General features: G+C 36.1%; 1 protein-coding gene across 6 annotated transcripts in view; it reads right to left on the bottom strand.

Moving 5' to 3' along the window:
• Nucleotides 1–20984, bottom strand: part of ATP7A (ATPase copper transporting alpha) — a 212110-nt gene that overhangs the window by 46926 nt on the left and 144200 nt on the right. For all 6 annotated transcript variants that reach the window (XM_064278581.1, XM_064278577.1, XM_064278578.1 and 3 more), the window contains 10 exons: nt 20155–20231; nt 17772–17997; nt 16606–16839; nt 15407–15498; nt 13818–13945; nt 12649–12803; nt 12404–12538; nt 10471–10665; nt 8588–8770; nt 5644–5860 (listed from right to left, as the gene is read on the bottom strand). In XM_064278581.1, coding sequence (XP_064134651.1) covers nt 5644–5860; nt 8588–8770; nt 10471–10665; nt 12404–12538; nt 12649–12803; nt 13818–13945; nt 15407–15498; nt 16606–16839; nt 17772–17997; nt 20155–20231 — 1642 coding nt within the window. The remainder of the gene's footprint in view (nt 1–5643; nt 5861–8587; nt 8771–10470; nt 10666–12403; nt 12539–12648; nt 12804–13817; nt 13946–15406; nt 15499–16605; nt 16840–17771; nt 17998–20154; nt 20232–20984) is intronic.

Raw genomic sequence — 20984 nt, 5'->3', positions numbered from 1 at the left:
CCACTGGATGTTTGCAGCATGCTGCATCAGCAAGTGAAGGTCCCAAAAGCTTGACTCCATCCACATCATTACGGTTGACTCTACTTTGGGGAGGCAGCTTTCCCCAGTAATGTTTTCAGTGTCTTTCCATCCGAGGGGCTCATCTTCTCACACTATGTCAGACAATGTTCCACGGCTATTCACAAGGTTATCACTGGCCAGTCTCTCCACAAATAGACAGCCAGGTCCTTCTTCGTAGTCTGCCTTAGTCTGGAAGCTCCACTGAAACCTGTCCACCAAGGGTGACCCTGGTTGTATCTGAAATACTGGTGGCAGTTTCCAGTATCACAGCAACACGCAGACCACCATAGTACTACAAACTGACAGACATGTGGTAGATTCAATATTTAAGAGATGAATAAAAATGAAAGCACAGCATACCAAAATTTATGGGATGCAGTGAAGGCAGTACTCAGAAGGCAATTTACAGTTGTAAAAGCCTACATTAAAAAAGAAAGATCTCAAATCAATAATCTAACTGTATACCTTTAGAACTAGAAAAAGAGGAGCAAATTAAGTCCAAAGCTAACAGCAGGCAGGAAATAATAAAGATTAAAGTGGAAATATATAATATAGAATAGAAAAACACCAGAGACAAGAAAACCAAAAGTTGGTTCTTTAAAAATATCAGTAAAATTCACAAACTTTTAGTTAGATTTACTAGGAAAAAAAGAAAGAAGATGCAAGTAACTAAAATCAGAAATGAAAATGGGGCCATTAGTACTGATTAAAAAAAAAAACTAGTGCCATCGATTACTACAAAAAGAGTTACAATACTATGAATAATTGTATACCAACACATTAGATGACCTACATGAAATGGAAAATTCCTAGACTTATACCAGGAATTTTGTTTACACAAACTACCTAAGTTGACTTAAGAAGAAAAAGAAAACCTCAATAAAATTACTACAGAGATTGAATCAGTAATCTAAAACCTCCCAAACAGAAAAATCCAGAACTAGAAGCTTCACTGGTATATTCTACGAAACAGTTAAAGAAGAATTAATGTCAATTTTCACAAACTCTTCCACAAAATGGAAGAGGAAGAAACACTTCCTAACTCATTCTACGAGGCCAGTATTGTCCTGATACCAAAGCCACATAAAGACAATACGAGGAAAGAAAACCACAGACCAGTATTACTTTGGAATATGGAAACAAAAATCCTCAACAAAATACGCGTAAACAGAATCAAAGACCATATTTATTAAAAGGATTATATACACCAAGACCAAGTGAGATTTATCCCAGGAATGCAAGGGTGACTCAACATAAGAAAATCAATCAATGTGTTATAGATTGAATTGTGTTCCCAAAATGTGTGTCAACTTGGCTAGGCCATGATTCCCAGGATTGTGTGATTTCTACCATTTTGTCATCTGATGTGATTTTCCTATGTGTTGTAATTCCTACCTCTACTATGTTAATCACAGGGGAACACAAACCTTGGTGGTGTAGTGGTTAAGTACTATGGCTGTAAACCAAGAGGTCGGCAGTTCGAATCCGCCAGGCGCTCCTTAGAAACTCTATGTGGCAGTTCTACTCTGATCTATAGGGTAGCTATGAGCTGGAATCAACTTGACGACAGTGGGTTTGGTTTGGTTTTGGGATGATGTTAATGAGGCAGGATCAGAGACAGTTATGAGTTATGTTAATAAGGTTGTATCTTGAGTCAATCTATTTTGAGATAAGAAAGAGAGAAGCGAGCAGAGAGACAGGGGTACCTCCTACTACCAAGAAGAAAGAACCAGGAAAGGAGAACATCCTTTGGACTAGGGGTCCCCGCACTGGGAAACTCCTAGACCAGGGGAATATTGATGACAAGGACCTTCCCCAAGAGCCAACAGATAGAGAAAGTCTTCCCCTGGAACTGGCACCCTGAATTTGGACTTCTAGCCTCCTAGACTGTGAGAGAATAAATTTCTCTTTGTTAAAGCCATCTACTTGTGGTATTTCTGTTATAACAGCACTATGAAACTAAGACATGATGTAATACACTATATTAATAGAACAAAAGAAAAGCAACACATGATCATTGCAATCAATGCAGAAAAGGCATTTCACAAAATCCAACACCATTTCAGGATAAAAAACACTCAGCAAATTAGGAATATAAGAGAATTTCCTCAACATGATAAAGGACATTTATCAAAAACGTATAGCTAATATCATACTCTATGATGACAGACTGAAAGCTTTCCCCCTAAGATCAGGTACAAGACAGTAGACCCACTTCCACCACTGCCATTTAACATTGTACTGGAAGTTTTAGGTAGAGTAATTAGACAAGACAAAGAAATAAAAAATATCCAAATTGAAAAGGAAGGGGTAAAACTACCTCTGTTCACAGATGACATAATCCTAGTCATAGAAAATCCCAACAAATCTACAAGAAAGCTACTAGCACTAATTTAAAAATTTAGTAACATTGAAGGCTACAAGATCAACACACAAAAATCAGACCTTGAACAACCTGAAAAGGAAATTAAGAAAACAATTCCATTTACAATAGCATCTAAAAGAATGAAACACCTACGATCATATTTAACCAGGGAAGTGAAAGACTTGTGCAATGAAAACTCCAAAACATTGCTGAAAGAAATTAAAGAAGATCTAAATAAATGAAAAGATATTCCATGTTCGTGGATTGGAAGACTTAATACTATTAAGATATTAACACTACCTAAAGAGTCAATGCAATCTCAGTCAAAATTTCATCAACATTTTTTGTAAAAATGGAAAAGATGATCCTCAATTTCATACGGAAATGTGAAGGGCAACAAAAATCTAAAACAATCTTGAAAAAGAAGAACAAAGTAGGAGGGCTCACACTTCCAATTTCAAAACTTACTATAAATTGGCAATAATTGAAACAGTGATACTGGCGTAAGGATAGAGTTTTAGAGCAGTGGAATAGAATTCAGAGCCCAGAAATAAGCCCACACATCTACAGCCAGGTGATTTTCAACAAGAGTGTCAAGTCCATTCAATGTGGAATGAATACTCAACAAATGGTGTTGGAACAAAAGCATGTCTACATGAAAAAGAATGAAATTGGACTCTATCATGGATTGAATTATGTCTCCCCAAATATATGTATATCATTTTGGCTAGGCCATGATTCCCAGTATTGTGTGGCTGTCCTCTATTTTGTGACTGTAATTTTATGCTAAAGAGGATTAGGGTGGGGCTGTAACATCATTACTAAGGTCACATCACTGATTCAACGTAAAGGGAGTTTCCCAGAGGTGTAGCCTGCACCACCTTCTATCTTACAAGAGATAAAAGGAAAGGGAAACAAGCAGAGAGCTGGGGACCTCATAGCACCAAGAAAGCAGTGCCAGGAGCAGAGCACATCCCGTGCACCCAAGGTTCCTGCGCAGAGAAGCTCCTAGTTCAGGGGAAGATTGACGAGAAGGACCTTCCTCCAGAGCCGACAGAGAGAGAAAGCCTTCACCTGGAACTGATGCCCTGAATTTGGACTTCTAGCCTACAAGACTGTGATAGAATAAATTTCTCTTTATTATAGCCATCCACTCGTGGTTGGTATTTCTCTTATAGCAGCACTAGGTGACTAAGACAGAATTCTGCCTTGAAACATACAAAAAATTAATGGTAAGTGGGTAAATGACCAAAATATAAAAACTAAAACCAGTAAATATAGAGGTAAATGATCATGACCTTAGATTTGGCAATGAATTGTTAGATATGATACCAACAGCATGAGCAACAAAAGAATAGGTAAAACTGGACTTCATCAAAATTAAAACTTTTGTACATCAAAGGACATTATCAAAAAAATAAAAAGACAACCTACAGAAGGGAAGAAAATATTTGCAAATCATATCTAATAAGGGTCTAATAACCAGGCTCTGTAAAGAAGTCCTACAACAAAAAGACAACCCAATTTAAAAAATGGGCAAAGGACTTAAATAGACATCTCACCAAAGAAAATATACAAATGGCCAAAGCGCACGAAAAGATGATCAACATCATTACACCCACTCCTCACTTATCAACATGGTTAGGTTCCAAAGAGCAGGTTGTTATGCAAAAATGAGCATTATGGGAAAATGGAGGATGACCACATCAGATCGCAAAATGGAGGATGAGTGCATCATTACACAACTGCCACACCACTGAGAATCAGGCCCAGGCAAGTTGACACATAACCTTAACCATCACAAGCCAGCATTACTCTCATCTCCCACCTCGGCATTCGTTACTGCCAGACATGCATCAGTAATGTGCAAAATAGTCAGTAGATTTTTTACTATTGTTGTAAATGCAATATGGTGGATAATGAGATAGTCAATAAGTGAGGAGTACGTAGAGTTATTAGGGAAATGCAAATCGATACCACTTCACTTCCACTAGGATGGCTACGATTAAAAATAAAAGGAAAACAGCAAGTGTTGGCGAGGATATGGAGATCTTGGAACCCTCATCCACTGCTGATGGGAATGTAAAATGGTGCAGCTGCTATGGAAAACAGTTGGCAGTTCCTCAAAAAAGTTAAACAAAGAATGACCATATGACCCAGCAAATCCACTCCTAGGTATATACACAAAAGACTTGAAAGCAGAGACTCAAAACAGATACTTATATACCAATGTTCATTGCAGCACTATTTACAATAGTTTAAAGGTAGAAACAACCTAAATACTCATCAACGGACGACTGGATAAACAAAATGTGGTACGTGCATGCAATGAAATATTCAGCCATAAGAAGGAACAGAGTTCTGATACAACGTGGATGAACCTTGAAAACAGTATGCTAAGTGCAGTAAGTCAGACACACAAGGACAAATAATGTATGATCCTACTTATATAAAATATCTACAGTAGGCAAATTCCTAGAGATAGAAAGTAGACTAGAGGTTACCAGTGGCAGGGAGGAGGGGAAAATGGGGAGTTATTTCTTAATGGTTTCAGAGTTTCTGTTAGGATGACAAAAAAGTCTGGATAATGATGACACAACATTGTAAATGTACTTAATGGTTGAAATGGTAAGTTTTATGTTATGTACATTTTACCACAATAAAAGAAAGAAAAAAAAGCAGCAGCAGCAAGGGGACAGAACTGAGACAGTAAGGTCTCTGAGGAGTTAAGAGAAGATGGGATCTCCAGCAAAGATGAAGAAATTCATTAGGCAAGATGATGGATACTTCCTCCCCTAAAAGAGGAATAATTCCAGGCAAAAAAATGAAAGAATACATGCTTGAGAACACTAGTTTTCTATATGAAAATAAGCACGGTGATTTGCTGAGGGGGTTAGGGAGAGAGTCATAAGATCTTGTGAAAGACGTAAAATGTTTGGAGTAGCTGTGGTTTAAAACAAAAAAACAGAAGGACTGCTGAATAAAAATAGAAGATCACCTAAGGGCTAGACCTCATCATCCTGTAGTGGTATCTATCCATTAGCCCAGTTGGGAAATGTTCTTTAGTAACTTCAATAAAGTGAAGAAGGCCTGTGGTGGAATTGATTTGAGAGAATGAAACCACGATGCCAATTTTTCTTTCTTATGTTCTGGGTTATAAAGTCAGCCATCTGTCCATAACTTCCCCATAACTGGTACTACAAACAAAATTTGCTTACTTGAGAGCTGGGCATCAATAATCATGGAAGACGAAGTTGATGACTGTTCATTATTTCCATCAATTTGAACCAGGGCTGCATTTTTAATATTATTTTCTTCTATCTTCCAGCTATCCTTACGTAGCAAGCCTTCAATATTGGTGACTTTACAGCTAATACCACAGCCTGGCACAACCTGGAAATCTATACAGGTACCCAAGGTTTCGGTGTCCAGTTCCTAACAAACAGAAACAGAAGGATTTCCTCTGCTGTTCTAATAATCAAAGTTCATCCATTAGCATGTTCAAAGATTACCAAAAAACAAAAACAAAAAAAAACCCATTGCCGTAGAGTAAATTCTGACTCATAGCAACCCTTCAGGACAGAATAGAACTGCCCCCACAGGGTTTCCAAGGCTGTAAATGTTAATGAAAGCAGACTGCCACATCTTTCTCCCACGGAGCGGCTGGTGGTTTCAAACCGCCAACCTTTCTGTTAGCAGCCAAGCACTTAACCAATGAACCACCAGGGCTCCTTTCATTCAGATTACTCCTAGTTAATTCTAAATGTTTACACGCATGCTACATGCCTGGTTAATTCTAGATGTTTAGAATAAAATGGTCACTTATCATTGCCTACTTGACAGTGGATTTAGATAAGGATGAAGGAACAGAGTGTTGAATATTATATCCAAAGTCACAGGAAGAACTTCAGAATCCTTTATTTCTAATCCCAATCTCTAAAAATTATAACGAGTTTGGGAAAGAAAACATAGGAGGTTTATCAATATTCTGTGCCCTCTCCAGTAGAGAATCACAAATTAAAAATTCAATTCTATAGTCAAGTCAGGTTTTCTATTCAGTACAGGGCAAAGGGTAACAAAGAACAGGGCCTTTAGTTACCAGAGTGCTCTCTAGTATGATTCTGTGTCCTTAGTAAGCCAAAGAATTCTGGTGGCCATCATTGTTTCCTGGCTCTTTATATCTTCATCCTCTCTGTTGTTTGATTTGGGTGTAAAGAAGCCAGGTCAGTAATAGTTAATAGGTAAAAAGGAAAGAACAAATAAAGAAATGGCAACACTAATAGTAGAAATTGCCACATTTTCACTATAAAATTAATGTGAAATAATTTACAAAGAACTTATACAAATCAATGAAAAAAAGACAACCCCATGGAATTATAGGCAAAGGATACATGCAGATGGGTTACAAAAAAAGAAATACAAATGACCAATAAACATATGACAAGATGCTCAACTTTATTTACAATTAAGGAAATGCAAATCAAACCATCAGTGAGCAGACATTTTTCACTCTTTAAATTGGAAAAAATAAAGTGTTGGCAAGAGGGTGGGAAAATGGGCACTCTTAACTTCTGGTGAAAGTATAAACTGAAACAACCGTTTATGTAGGTATTAGTAATATTTATCATATGGGTGTTGTAATATTCATCTAAATTTAGCCTTGTGTATCCTCTGATCTACCAATTACATTAACAGGCACTTAACGCAGACATAAATTTGCAAAATCTGACAAGGATGTTCACTGTAGCGTTGTAAGAGTGAAAAACAAAACCAAAGACTCCCAACCAATTACACATCAAAAACAAGGCAGATCTGTATGTCTTGATATGGAAAAATCATTTAATAAAATTATTTTAAAATGTACCAAGAAGTAGTCACTGTGTGATCTTTCTACGTAGAGTTTAAACAAACAGTAATAAATAAATATGTATGCTGGTATACGCATTTAAAAACTGTTAACAGATGTACAACTTTGTGAATATATTAAAAACCATTAAATTGTATACTTTAAAAAGGTGAACTTTATGGTATGTGAATTATATATTAATAAAGTTATTATTTTAAAAACTGTTAAGGCCAAAACCAAACCCATTGCTGTCAAGTCAATTCCAACTCACAGCGACCTTATGGGACAGGGCAGAACTGCCCCACAGGGTTTCTGAGGCTTTAAATCTTTACAGAAGTAGACTGCCACATCTTTCTCCTGCAGTGCCACTGGAAGGTTTGAAGCGCCAACCTTTTGGTTAGCAGCCAAGCACTCAACCATTGCGCCACCAGGGCTCCTTAAAAACCATTAACAGGTTAACGATTGTGAAACTTTAGAGAGAGGAATTATGAAAGAAGGTGGGGAATGAGGCTTTTACTTTTCATTATGTAATTCTGACCAATCTGCATTTTCTACCATAAATAGTATTACTTCTATTATTAATTTTTTACATCAACAGAGGTTATCTGTGTGGTAGGATTACAAGCAATTTTCATTTTCATAGTTATACTTTTCTATATGAAGAAACTAAGACATAAAATTAAGTGAGAAAATACAAGTCTCCAGCCTCATACCAACTATACATCATAGTCGAACACCAGGCTGGCCTTCTGTTTTTTGTTTTTAAATAATATTTTATTGTGTTTTTGGTGAAGATTTGTCCAGCAGTTTAGGTTCCCAATCAGCAATTTCTACATAACTTTTTCAGTGACATTGGTTACATTCTTCACAGTGTGTGAACATTCTCATTAATCCCATTTTGGTTATTCCTTTTCCATTAATCTAGTTTCCCTGCCCCCTTACATTCTCATCTTTGTTTTAAAGTATTGTTGATCATTTGGTCTCATATAGGTGATATTCACTATTTTGGGGGCCAATATGTTATTTAGCTACCAGGTGACCTCAGGGGCTCAAGTTTTGAAGAGTATCTCAGGGCAATAACCTTGGGGAGTCCTCCAGTCTCAACCAGTCCAATAAGTCTGTTTTTGTTTGTTTGTTTGTTTGTTTGCTTGTTTTTTAGGAATTTGAGGTTCTGTTCCACATTCTTCTCCCATTGTATCAGGATTCATCTATCGTGGCTCTGATTATAATGGTTTTCTATTTTTTATACCTGATTTGATCTTTGGGTGATTCCTGGAAAGATGATTACACTAATAAGCAAGGAAAAAAAACTGTACCTGCTTGCAGTATTTGGTTACTGCTGCTCCTAGAGGGTGTTCACTGTTACTTTCAGCAGTTCCCACAATGGCCAAGATCTTATTGCGTGGTATTCTGTTACTTTCCACTAGCACCTTTACTTGATTCACTACTGGGGTTCCATGGGTAATGGTTCCAGTCTTATCAAATACTACCACTTTTACCTGTAGGAAAATGAAAATACAGTACACCCACATAACTTGATAATCCTTAATATCATCTTTCCAAACCAAAAAAACCCAATGCCGTCGAGTCAATTCCAACTCATAGCGACCCTATAGGACAGAGTAGAACTGCCCCGTAGAGTTTCCAAGGAGCTCCTGGCAGATTCAAACTGCTGACCTCTTAGTTAGCAGCCGTAGCACTTAACCACTACACCACCAGGGTTTCCATCTTTCCAGAAATGTGACAAAGGTTTACTTTGGCAAACAGATTACTATTTTGTCTCTTAATAAGCTAACCCATTGAATGTCTTTGGGAAAACAAAAGGGAGAATTAGGGAAGAAATACTTTTAGTTACAGCTAATAGTTCTCATTTGCAAATGTTCAACAACTAATCAAATCATGCTAAATGACTATGGGTATATGTTAAACAATTAGAGCTAACTGTTAAGGGTTGACTCTTAAAAGCTAATTAAGAGACACCTCTAGTGCCTCCAGGGAAAACAGAAAGGCTGTTAATACTAATAAATTCTAGGTCAGTTGGGGAAAACTGGGAAGTAGGCAGAAAAGTTAATTAGACTGAAGTCAGCATCAGATAAGACCTGTTGGGTTGCTTTGGTTATACTGGGTGTACATTACAGAGAGATGGAGACAGCTCAGGGAACCAATGAGGGAAACAGCCCAGGTAAGAAAAAGAGAAGAGTCTGGTATTACAGAGCCTCTTAGAAAACTTGGAAATATGAACCCTGAAAAATGAATAGCCTGAGGAATCAAGATGAAAGAGGCATGACAACTAAATGCAAAGTATGATTCTCGACAAGAGAAAAAATGGCTATAAAGGACATTACTAAGACAACTGAGGAAATTGGGACATAAATTATAGATAATGGTATTATATCAATACTAATTCCTTGATTTTGATAATTGTACTGTGGTTATGTAAGAGAATGTCCTTGTTCTTAGGAAACACACTGAACTACTTTAACAGTAAAGGGGCTTGATAACTGGAATCCATTTTAAAATGATCCAGGAAAAATGTGTGTGAGTGGTGCGCACGTGCGCGTGTGTGTGTGTAAGACAGAGAAAGAGACAAAGAAAATGAGAGAGGAAATAGGGGAAAATGAAAATAACTGGGGAATCTGAGTAAAGGGTATATGTAAGTTCTTTGTACTATTCTTGCAACTTTTAAGTTTGAAATTTTATCAAAATAAAAATCTAATTAATAGCCTGAATCCACTGGCTAGATGAGGTTCTAAATTTGTTCTAAGCTGTGTTCTGTTTACTGCATGCGTTTGTATATAGTTTATATCTTCATAATAAGCTTATAGTAGTAGAAATACGGTTTTAGTTGAAGTCAAGTAGACCTGATTGAGATTATTATGAAAATCCTACTATGAGAGAGATCATGGATTGGATTATATTCTTGACGTCATAGCTCGAAACTGCCAGCTGATGGCAGCAAAGGCAAAGAAGCTGAAATATAATTATAAGCACTCCCCCTTTGAAAAACACAAGCATGGAGTCATACACAAATAGGTTAGAAGCCCAAGAAATTCTGGCAAATTTTCCTGGACAAGTACCTATTCTGTCTTCCTGCCCATCTTATGAACCATGTGAAATAAATTGAGGGTGCTGTGTTTCTCAGTAGGGACACTATTGCTATGTCAGACAGGACTATTCTTAGCTCTGGGAGCTATCTTACCTTATGAGCCATCTCCAATGGTTCTCCACCTTTGATTAGTATGCCATTTTGAGCACCTACTCCTGTACCCACCATCACAGCAGTTGGAGTGGCCAGACCCAGTGAACAGGGGCATGCAATGCACAGAACTGTGATAGAGGCTTGAAAAGCAAAGCGTATTATCGTTTCTGTTTGAGAGATACTTCTATTGTAGCCCTACAGAAGAAAGGCATAAATTTTGGTTACTGATTTAGAGTTGTACAAAACAAAAGGAACAAAATTTAACCCTACTTAAATAAACTCACAATTTTGAAGTCATATATACCCTACCTAGCTACCAACATACACATTTTAGTGACTAGTAAGAAAAACACATTTTAAACACTTATATATAAATATAAGAAATTGTGACACAGGGCAAACAGGTCACAGTTTCAAGATCAAGATTTCATTTTTGATGATTCCATAGTTACAAACTGTTCCAGAGTTACAAGAAACACAAAATTCAGCTTTTTTTGCCTCATGTTGGAAATAACTTTTTATTACAGACTCTCAAGGATAGCTGAAAACGTGACATAATTCTCAGCAGATGTAATTCTGAACAAATAGTAGAATTCTGAATTTCTGTATACTAAGTCCATGAATCTGCTTGCACGCTATTCTTTAGAGACAATGAAAAAAGAAAAAAAGGTCACTTGTCATGAGAAGGGAGCTTAATCACTGTTCAACAAAATCCCTTCGGACATAACATTATGAAATGAGTATATATGCTAGTTAAACTCTCAGTGGCATTGAGTACTTGTTCATGTGGGTAAATACGATTGACATTTTTAGGGGAAATCTCCTAAGACCCCCAGGAACCCATGAGAAAAATTCTTGTAGGACACATGTGACAAAACACTTCCCGGCAATCTTCTTGTTCAGTGTGTACTTAACCAATGTGAATCACTTGAAGAAACCTTTTTATATTACACGAATGACCAGAACACGGAAGAGATTTATAATTCCTATGATTCTACTTGTTCTATAATTGAAGGGACAGTGAAACGATATGGCATTTTTTTAAATAAAAGAAACACAACAAAGTAAGCCTTTGTTAGTAGTAATGGTTTTAGAGTGTTAGGTTCTTACTAACTTTTCAAGTACTTAAACTAAATGTTCATCTTAGATTAGATGTTTATATAAAAACAGAGTTGGAAGGAACTTTCATAGCTATCTAGTGTTATGCTTTCATATATGTCATTTGTGTATGTTTTCACATATGTTGTATACTTTCATCTACACTAACTCCAATCTTATAACTTAGGTATTATTATCCCTATTTTACAGATGAGAAAACTGAGGATAAAAGCAATGGCTTAAAGGTTATATATCTAATTTGAGGCACAGGCTAGATCTACTGAGTATTACCACTTTATAACACCATACTTTAGAGACTATCATAGAACTAGATGAGCAGACAATAATACTATCTTATATTTATAAAGCACTTAATAAATTACAAAGTGTTCCTAATATATTACCTTACTTAACACAACAACTTTGAGTTATGCAGAATGGGTACTGTTAAAACCTCATTTCATAGATAAAGAAAATGAACCTCAGAGAGAAATTAAGATCATACTGAAGGCAAGTGGCAGGGCTGAGATCCTGAGGTTTTCCTCAATATATCTTAGTTATTTAGGAAAGTAAAATAATGCTGGAAATGAGGTTAAGTATAAAATGTAAAAGTTCAGTACTTGCTTTTGGAAAATCACAAATCATATGAAAAAAATCTTTCTGAAAAGAAACCACCTTTTATACTTTCAGAAATACAAATGTTATTCTTATCACTCTCCAATTCTAGCCCCTTAAACATACTGGTAATTATTAAAGTTATTTTCCACTTAATTACTTACAAAAAAGATTCACAAACTCTTTCATACATAGTAAAGACTTCTTACAAGTCACTTACAGGAAAGAAGGTTTCCACAATTTCAAAATTAAGAAATCCAATTATTATCCAAACCAAGAGGGTAGCAATGGAAATGATAACAATAAAAGGAACAAAGTAGCCACTCAGTTTGTCTGCAAACTGCTGGATAGGAGCCTAGAATTAAAAAAATAACAACATGTCAAAGGAAAATATAAAAACTAGACCAAGATTTATGCCGAGAGGGCTTTAAAGAGAACAATCTTTCACCTAGGCACTTAAGTTACCTTTGATGTTTGTGCTTCCTCCACAAGTTTCACAATTTGAGAAAGAGTTGTATCTGCTCCAACATGAGTTGCTCGGATAAGTAGTGACCCATTCTGGTTAATGGAGCCAGCGATTACCGTACTGCCAGATTTCTTAGCTACAGGCATTGCCTCCCCTGTATGAGAAGTAAAGATAGATTTAGGCAGCATAAATGAACACTAACACAAACACATTGTTATTTGTTAATTCTCAAAAAAAATATTTAGAAAGGAGATTCTTACTTCATGAAATAGAAACTAGACAAATGCCTAGGTGATGCTGCCTCCTCTTTTCTTTATGTCAGTTCTAGGCCAAACCCAGGGATTCACATCTTAAACTAGAAAAACCTAACATATTTGCTCTTATTGGGAGATACTTCAGGAGAGCCACCTTAGACCTAGATCGTTGGTTCTCAACCTGTTTCTAAGGAGCATTTGGAAACGCGGAAGGGAATTTTTGCTTATAATAATGACTGGAGGGCATGGGATACTTATACTGAAATTCAGTGGGCCAGGGTCAAAGATACTAAATGTACTACAATGTGTAAGACAGTCCCCCAGAACTAAGAATTGTCCTGTCCGAACTAGCAATAGTGCCCCTACTGAGAAACACAACATCCTAAATTAATTCCACACAGTCTATAGGACAAGCCCCTTCTGGGACTATTCTGAGGGTTAAGGTAAAAAGGTGTTATTTTGATTCTATTCTAGATTGACTTAGTTATCTAAGATCTCTAAGACCACTCCAGGCCTACTGTCTTAGAGCTTGAACCCTGATGTGGAAGCCTGAAGTCCTATTCCAGCTCAGACTAGACCAATCTTGAGGGCAGGAAGACAGAATAGGTACTTGCCCAGGAAAATATGCCAAAGTCTACCAGGCTCTACAGCAGACCAAGACAATTTCCTTTCATTATACATTCTAGTAATTAACAACTCTCAGTGAAAAGGGCCTTCAATAACATAACCACAACCACAAAATAATCTGAGGAGACTAGTTTAATACAGCCTTAAAAAGAACTCATATTCTCTCACTGCTCATAATTTACACATCCCATAGTTTCTACACAAAGCTCTTCACTTTTCATAGCTATTTTTCATTAACAACTTGGATTAACTTCACTTTCATGTCATGATCCTCTGTAAGAACACACCTGTGATAAGGGACTCATCTACCATAGAATGTCCTTCAATAACACGACCATCCACTGGAAATTTGCCTCCTGGAACCACTTTAATGATGTCTCCACGTTGTACAAGTTCCACATCCACTTGTTCTTCACTGAAAATAAATTAACATGAAAAGCATGTAGCTCCATAATTACTACCAAGAGAAGCTAGAATCAACATTTAACACTAGGAACTACTACATTTGTCCTGTTCACTGTTGATGAACAGCACAGTACCTGGCACAAAGTTGTTGTTGTTAGCCGATGTCAAGTCATCCCCCCACTCATGGCAACCACACCCACAACGGAACAAGATACTGCCCAATCTGATTGGGCCATTGTGATCCATAGGGTTTTCACTGGCTGATTTTTAGATGTATTGTCAGGCCCTTCTTCCTAGTCTGCCTTATTCTGGAAGTTCCACTGAACCTGTTCAAGCATCATAGCCACATGCAAGCCTCCACTGACAGACGGGTGGTAGCTGCGCATGAGGCTGTGCATACAGCCAGGAATCAAACCGGGAACTCCTGCGTGTAAGGTGAGAATTCTACCAATGGACCACCAATGTCTCATGGTACAAAGTAGGCCCTCTAAATATTTGTTAAATAGTTACTGAACAAATAAATGAAAGCTTTAAAAAATAACGTAATGGATTTTATTCAACTGAGTAATTCATTCATTGTATAAATTTGCTTACAGTCTCTGGGTGGCACAAACGGTTTGCTCGCGACTACTGATCTAAAGGTTGGCAGTTCTAACCCACCCAGCAGTGCCACAGAACAAAGGCCTGATTATCTGCTTCCGTAATGATTACAGACAAGAAAACCCTATGGAGCAGTTCTACTCTGTAACTCATGGTGCCGCCATGAGTCAGAATCAACTCAACAGCAGTGGGTTTGATCTTGGGTTTTTTAATTTACCTAAACAATTTTATGAATATAAAAATGAGAAATACAAAAGAACTAAACCTAATCAAGCCTTTAGCTCTAACTTCCAGATTACAGGTAACACAAGAGGCAAAGATCAAGTTAAATGACACCACAATGAGCCAAGGAGACAAATTCAGACTGTGGGACCTTCTACAGGACAACTGACGGAGGTTTCTTTGACAAGTCAATTATGTGGAAAAAAGGAGACAGAAAGAGAGGAACTGTTTGTTCTAAATTAAGAGAGGCCTAAGAAGGATGAGAGTCAAATGCACGGGCTTTCTTTAAAATTCTTTTTCAAACAAGAGAGACTTAAAAAAGTATTTTGGAGACAACTGGAGGAATGTGAATATGGACTCGTTACTAGATGATATTAAGGAATTATTGTTAATTATGTTAGGTGTGATATGGTATTATAGTTAAATATGAACATGTTTTATTTTAATGTTTTAATTTGCTTTAAAATACTGCAGCAGCAATAGGAAGGAAAATAAAATAGAAGAAATAAGAGTGGCAAAATGTGGATAACTGATGAAACTGGCAGGCAGATTATGTGGGTTCATTATACTCTTGTCTCTACTTCTGTGTATATTTGAAATTTTACATGAGAAGTTCAAAGAGAGAGGGGGGAACAATGAAGACAAATACCTCAGAAGGATATTATCAGAGTCAAATGTTACAATCGTTGCTTCCGTAGCTTGCAGTGAAATTAGCTTTGCAAGAGCCTCCGATGTTTTGCCCTACAAATTAAAACAAACATGTTCACAATGCTAAGGAAGAAAAAGTTCTGGTCTTAAATAAAGATACAACCTTTAGCATTTACTCAAAAGATGGCTTTAAAAACGATAATTTTTTCAAGTCAGAAACTTCTTCACTTCAGAAATATGAACTACACAAAATATTTTTAAAGTTTTATTAGGTATAATTTCTAAAGAAATAAATAAGAAAAATATTAGGAACACAATTTATACAAAGGACATGAAAAGGTAATTCATTTAAGAGGAAATATAAACACCTAATGCATGGAAAAATGTTTATCCTGCAATTAATGAAAGAAATGTACACTAAAATCAACCCTAAAATACCATTTAAAGCCACTAACTTAGCAAGAACTTAGATAAGACTCAATGCCGATGAAGTTGTAGCAGAATGAGTTCACTGACATATTCATGCCAGCACTATAAAACTGTTACGACTTGTAGCATAAGCCATAAAAAAAACATGTGTCCTTTAACCTAGTAGCGACATCCTGTGTAATTTATCCTAAGATACTATTGACTATTACACATGAGAGTGTGCGATGCAGGATTATCTAAAACAAAAAAAAATTGGAAACATTTGAGAACAAAACCAGAATGTTTAGTAAATTACAGCGTACTGACAGAATATTAGTCAGAAATATCAAATAATGATCTAGACTAAATTATCAGAGAAAAATGTTAGTGTTAAAAGTAAAAAGTAGTATGTATTCTACGTTTGCAACTCTATAAACTATAAAGGCACGTGGAACAGGATTAGAAAATAATTAACATTATAGCATGGGACTATGGGTGAATTTTTTCCATCATTATTTTAAACCTTACTGTCACATCAATTTTTCAATTAATAACGTGATATGAGATAAATCACAGGTACTTATCAAATGTCTCTCTTAAACACAGACATACTGTACTATTTCAGTATTCCATAAATTTGGTAAATCTTCTAAAGGAATATTTAACAAAAATACTTCTTTCACTAAATGGTTAACTACATAAACCAATGTACATTTCCAATAATTGGTCTAGAAATTATCATGGTCATTTATTCACCCAATATTTAAAGAAATGTCACCTTTCTTACTTTACCTTTGCTATATGTTCCAGCCACCGACCTAATGCAATAAACACAAACAGCATAGGAGGTGTGTCAAAGAATGTAATAGGATTCACTTTGGCTCTCTCACACATTGCAACCAGAAGAATAACCAAAGAATAGGCAAACGCGATGGTAGTTGCCAGCACAATCAGCACATCCATATTTGCAGCCTTATGCTTCAGCGCTTTGTAAGCCTGAATGTAGAAATACCAGCCTCCGAAAAACTGCAATACAGGAACGATAATCACTGAATTTTTTAAGTGGTGAAATTCACATATATACCTCAATAACAATGGTAAAGTATCATTATTAACTTTCTTTGGCCTTTATCTAATCCATAAACAATAAAAAAAAATAAGGGGAGATTTTTAAGCTGAAACAATACTGTTTGTATTTTAGCATTATGCCTGTGTGGAGGGAAATATTCAAATTGCTGCACGACAATCTTTTGTTTCATGCTCTGGAGGAATGCCCTCTATGATCCCATGGATATTCCATAACATAAAGAAAGTCAGATGGTTCTTAGATTTTTTTTTTTATGATACCAAAAACCAAAACTAGGGAAAGAATTACATTGTTTTAACAAGGATTTTCTATATAAAACTGACCTCCCACTTTCCAAAACTCAACCTAAGTGGTATATCACAATCTATCAGATCTGTTGGCTGTTCTTCTAGGTAAACATAACTGGAAAGCTTATTTTTCATTGGTATAGAAAAATATACTAAGGTGTTTTTAAAACTTCTATTGCCTTTTATAGGGATCAGGTAAAAGTATCTATTTATTAGGTGGAAATGTTCCACAGTAAAAAGTTTATCTCAAAATAAGGGTTCAAAACATACAGAAAGTAATGAACTCAAGTACCAGGGCGAAATAACGTATAGAAAGTATGTGTAATGGCAGGTATCAATACCACTCCAAAAATCTTGAAACTTTGTTCTCCCTGCTTTATCGTTAAACAGTATTCTTAGGGGTTAAATAGAATCTATTACTGACGTTAAAATAACTACTCAGTTTAAGATTATTTCTGTCAAGCATCCAGCATAAAATAATCAGACTTCGGACTAATATCTGTTTTGCAGCTGAAAATAACATTGCCTGCTACATTTTGGCTATTATCATTATTAACAAATACACTTGCTAACAGTTAACTTGCCTGTACAGGTACACACAACAAAAAGGACAGCAAATTCATAATGGACAATCCTGGCAGGATCTGGTGCTCCAAGAACATAGAAGAATGAATGTTGATCATTTCTTCCTGACTCATGGTCTGATTGTGGTGAAGAGCTGCAAGGTAGCGGTCCATAACCATCATATATATCATTAGCCCCATTACAGGAATACAAAAAAACAGGCTCACTAGAAAGGATCGTCTCCATCTAAGACAGAAAAAATAAGAACAGAAAAATCCTTTTAGTAAGAACTTTAGTTCAAGACTGTAATACAGACAAATACAGTAAGTTGTGACCACTCTACCCAGTATAAGAATAATATAGTAAAAACTGACATTCTAACAAGATGCTAAATTTGTAAGTAGGAGTCAAAATCTGTTTTTTAGATTTGAATTGCTAGTATTTTATTCAGAATTTTTGTACCTATATCCATTAGGGTCGCTATGAGTCAGAACTGACTACACGGCAGTTGGTTTGGTTTTGCATTTATATTCATTAGGGATATTGGTCCGTAGTTTTCTTGTGGTGTCTTTTCTGGCTTTGATATCAGGGTAATGCTTGCATCATAGGATGAGTTAGGTAGTGTTCCCTCATCTTCTATTTTCTGGAAAATTTTAAATAAGATTGGAGCCACTTCTATAAATGTTTGATGGAATTCCCCAGTAAAGCAAGCTATCTGGTCCAGGAGTTTTCTTTGTTGGGAGGTTGTTTTTTGTTTTTGTTTCTATTTTTTTAATATATTATTTAATTTTGTTGTTGTTATTGAGGATATACACAGTAAAACATAAACCAATTCCACAGTTTCTGCATGTACCATTTAGTGGCACTGATTACATTCTTCAAGTTGCATAATCATTCTCACCCTCCTTTTCTGAGTTGCTCCTCCTCCATTAACATAAATTCACTGCCTCCTATGGTTCCTATCTAAGCTTTCGAATTGCTGTGGTCAATTTGATCCCATATAGTTCTTAAAAAAGCGTAATGCTCAAAGCAGAAATTTCTACTAGCTAAGCTAAACTACTGTTTGGTTTTAAGAAGACTTCAGGGGATATTTTTGGTTTAAGGTTTAAAGATTATCTCAGGGCAAATTTCAGGGGATCATCCAACCTTCATGTCTCCAGGAAGTCTGAAGTCCATGAGAATTTGAAATTCTGTTCTACATTTTCCCCCTTTGATCAGAATTCTTCTGTGGAATCTTAGATCTAAATGTACAGTAATACTAGCCTGGCACCATTTTTGATTACTGATTCAGTCTCTTCATTTGTTATGGGTCTGTTGAGATCCACTATTTCTTCTTGAGTCAGTGTAGGGACTTTAGGTGTTTCAAGGAATTTGTCCATTTGCTCCAAGTTATCTAATTTGGAGGAATACAACTGTTCATAGTAGTGTCTTACAATCCTTTTTATTTCTGTACAATCGAGTGCAATGCCCCTGCTTTTGTTTCTAATTTTGGATATTTGCATCTTCTCTTGTTCTGTTTCAGTCTAGCATAAGTTTTGTCGATTTTATTGATCTTTTCAAAAAAACAACTTCTAGTTTCATTGATTCTGTTTGCCTATCTCTATTTCATTTTTTTTTTTATTTCTGCTCTGATCTTTATTATTTCCCTTTCTTCTGGTAGCAATAGGCTTAGACTGCACTTTGTCATGGATTGAATTATGTCCCCCCAAAAATGTGTGTATCAATTTGTCTAGGCCATGATTCCTGGTATTGTGTGATTTTCCTATATGTTGTAAATCCTGCCTCTATGATGTTAATGAGGGAGGATGGGCAGCAGTTGTGTTAGTTGAGGAAGGACTCTACAAAATCAGATTGTGTCCTGAGGCAATCTCTTTCGAGATATAAAAGAGAGAAGCGAGCAGAGAGACACGGGGACCTCATACTACCAAGAAAGCAGTGACAGGAGTAGAGTGCATCTTTTGGACCCAGGGTCCCTGCACAGAGAAGCTCATAGTCCAGAGGACTGATAAGGCCGAGAGAGAGAAAGAAAGCCTTCCAATGGAGCTGAAGCCCTGAATTTGGACATTTAGCTTACTTTACTGTGAGGAAATAAACTTCTCTTTGTTAAAGCCAACTGCTTGTGGTATTTCTGTTATAGCAGCACTAGATGACTAAGACATATTTTTTTCTAGTTCTTCAAACTGTAGAGTTAGATTATTTATTTGAGATGTTACTTCTTTTTTAATGTAGCTGTTTATTGCTATAAAGTTCCCTCTTAGTACTGCCTTAACTGCATCCCATAGGTTTTAGTATGTTGTGTTTTCATTCTCATTTGACTCTAAGTATTTTTTTCTTCTCTACTGATTTCTTCTTTGACTCATTTTACTAAAATCTGTTTTTTACTAACACTCCAAAAATACTTACTGTCTTATTTCTCGTTTATGGTCTAGGTGACTTGCTGATCGATCCTTCTTGACCAAAGAAGCTTCAAATCCTAGGCTCTAAGGAAATTCATGAGAAAAAAATTCTTCACTTAATACACAAATATTATGTAGAGAAATTTTAACTCATGGTATTGTCATTCAGAACAATTCAATTGAATTATTGAGTGCAAGTAAGTACGAAGGATACAAAGACATAATTCCTACTCTTAATTATTTTTGTTTCTAATCTTTCATTAAAGAAATTAATATTTCCTCAACTCTAGTTAATGTCAACCCTACTCTTCTCAAACTGATCATTTAACTCACATGCAGTGATCCTCAGTAGGGGTTCTAATTATATAAAAAAGGAATTAGACAGGTTTCAGCAAGGCTTCCGGACTAAGACCAGAAAGAAAGGTCTGGTGATCTACATGTGAAAAGCAGCTGATGAAAGCTTTATGGATCACAGCATAATATTTTTTGATATAGTGCTGGAAGAAATGTGACAATAATGGACTCAAGCATGCCAGTGATCATGAGGATGGCACATGACTGGGCAGCATTTCATTCTGTTGCACATGGGGTCACCATGAGTTGGAGCAGACTCACCAGCAACTAACAACAAAAAACATGCATTAAACCTCAAATTTGAACTTGATAAACCTACACCAACCAACTTTATTACTATCAAGTAATTTTTTTAAGTCATACTAATAAATTCCTTCTCAAATGACAGAATTCATACGACTTGATTGTATTTCTCTGAGAGAAGAAATGAAATACAGAATCTAAGTGCAAAATAACTGCCATTGGTTACTTTTAAAAGTATAT

The sequence above is a fragment of the Loxodonta africana genome, chromosome X (assembly GCF_030014295.1).
Source record: "Loxodonta africana isolate mLoxAfr1 chromosome X, mLoxAfr1.hap2, whole genome shotgun sequence".
NCBI classification, from domain to species: Eukaryota; Metazoa; Chordata; class Mammalia; order Proboscidea; family Elephantidae; genus Loxodonta; species Loxodonta africana.
The sequence above is the reverse complement of the archived record's forward strand: the minus strand, read 5'-3'. Positions and strand labels throughout refer to the sequence as shown.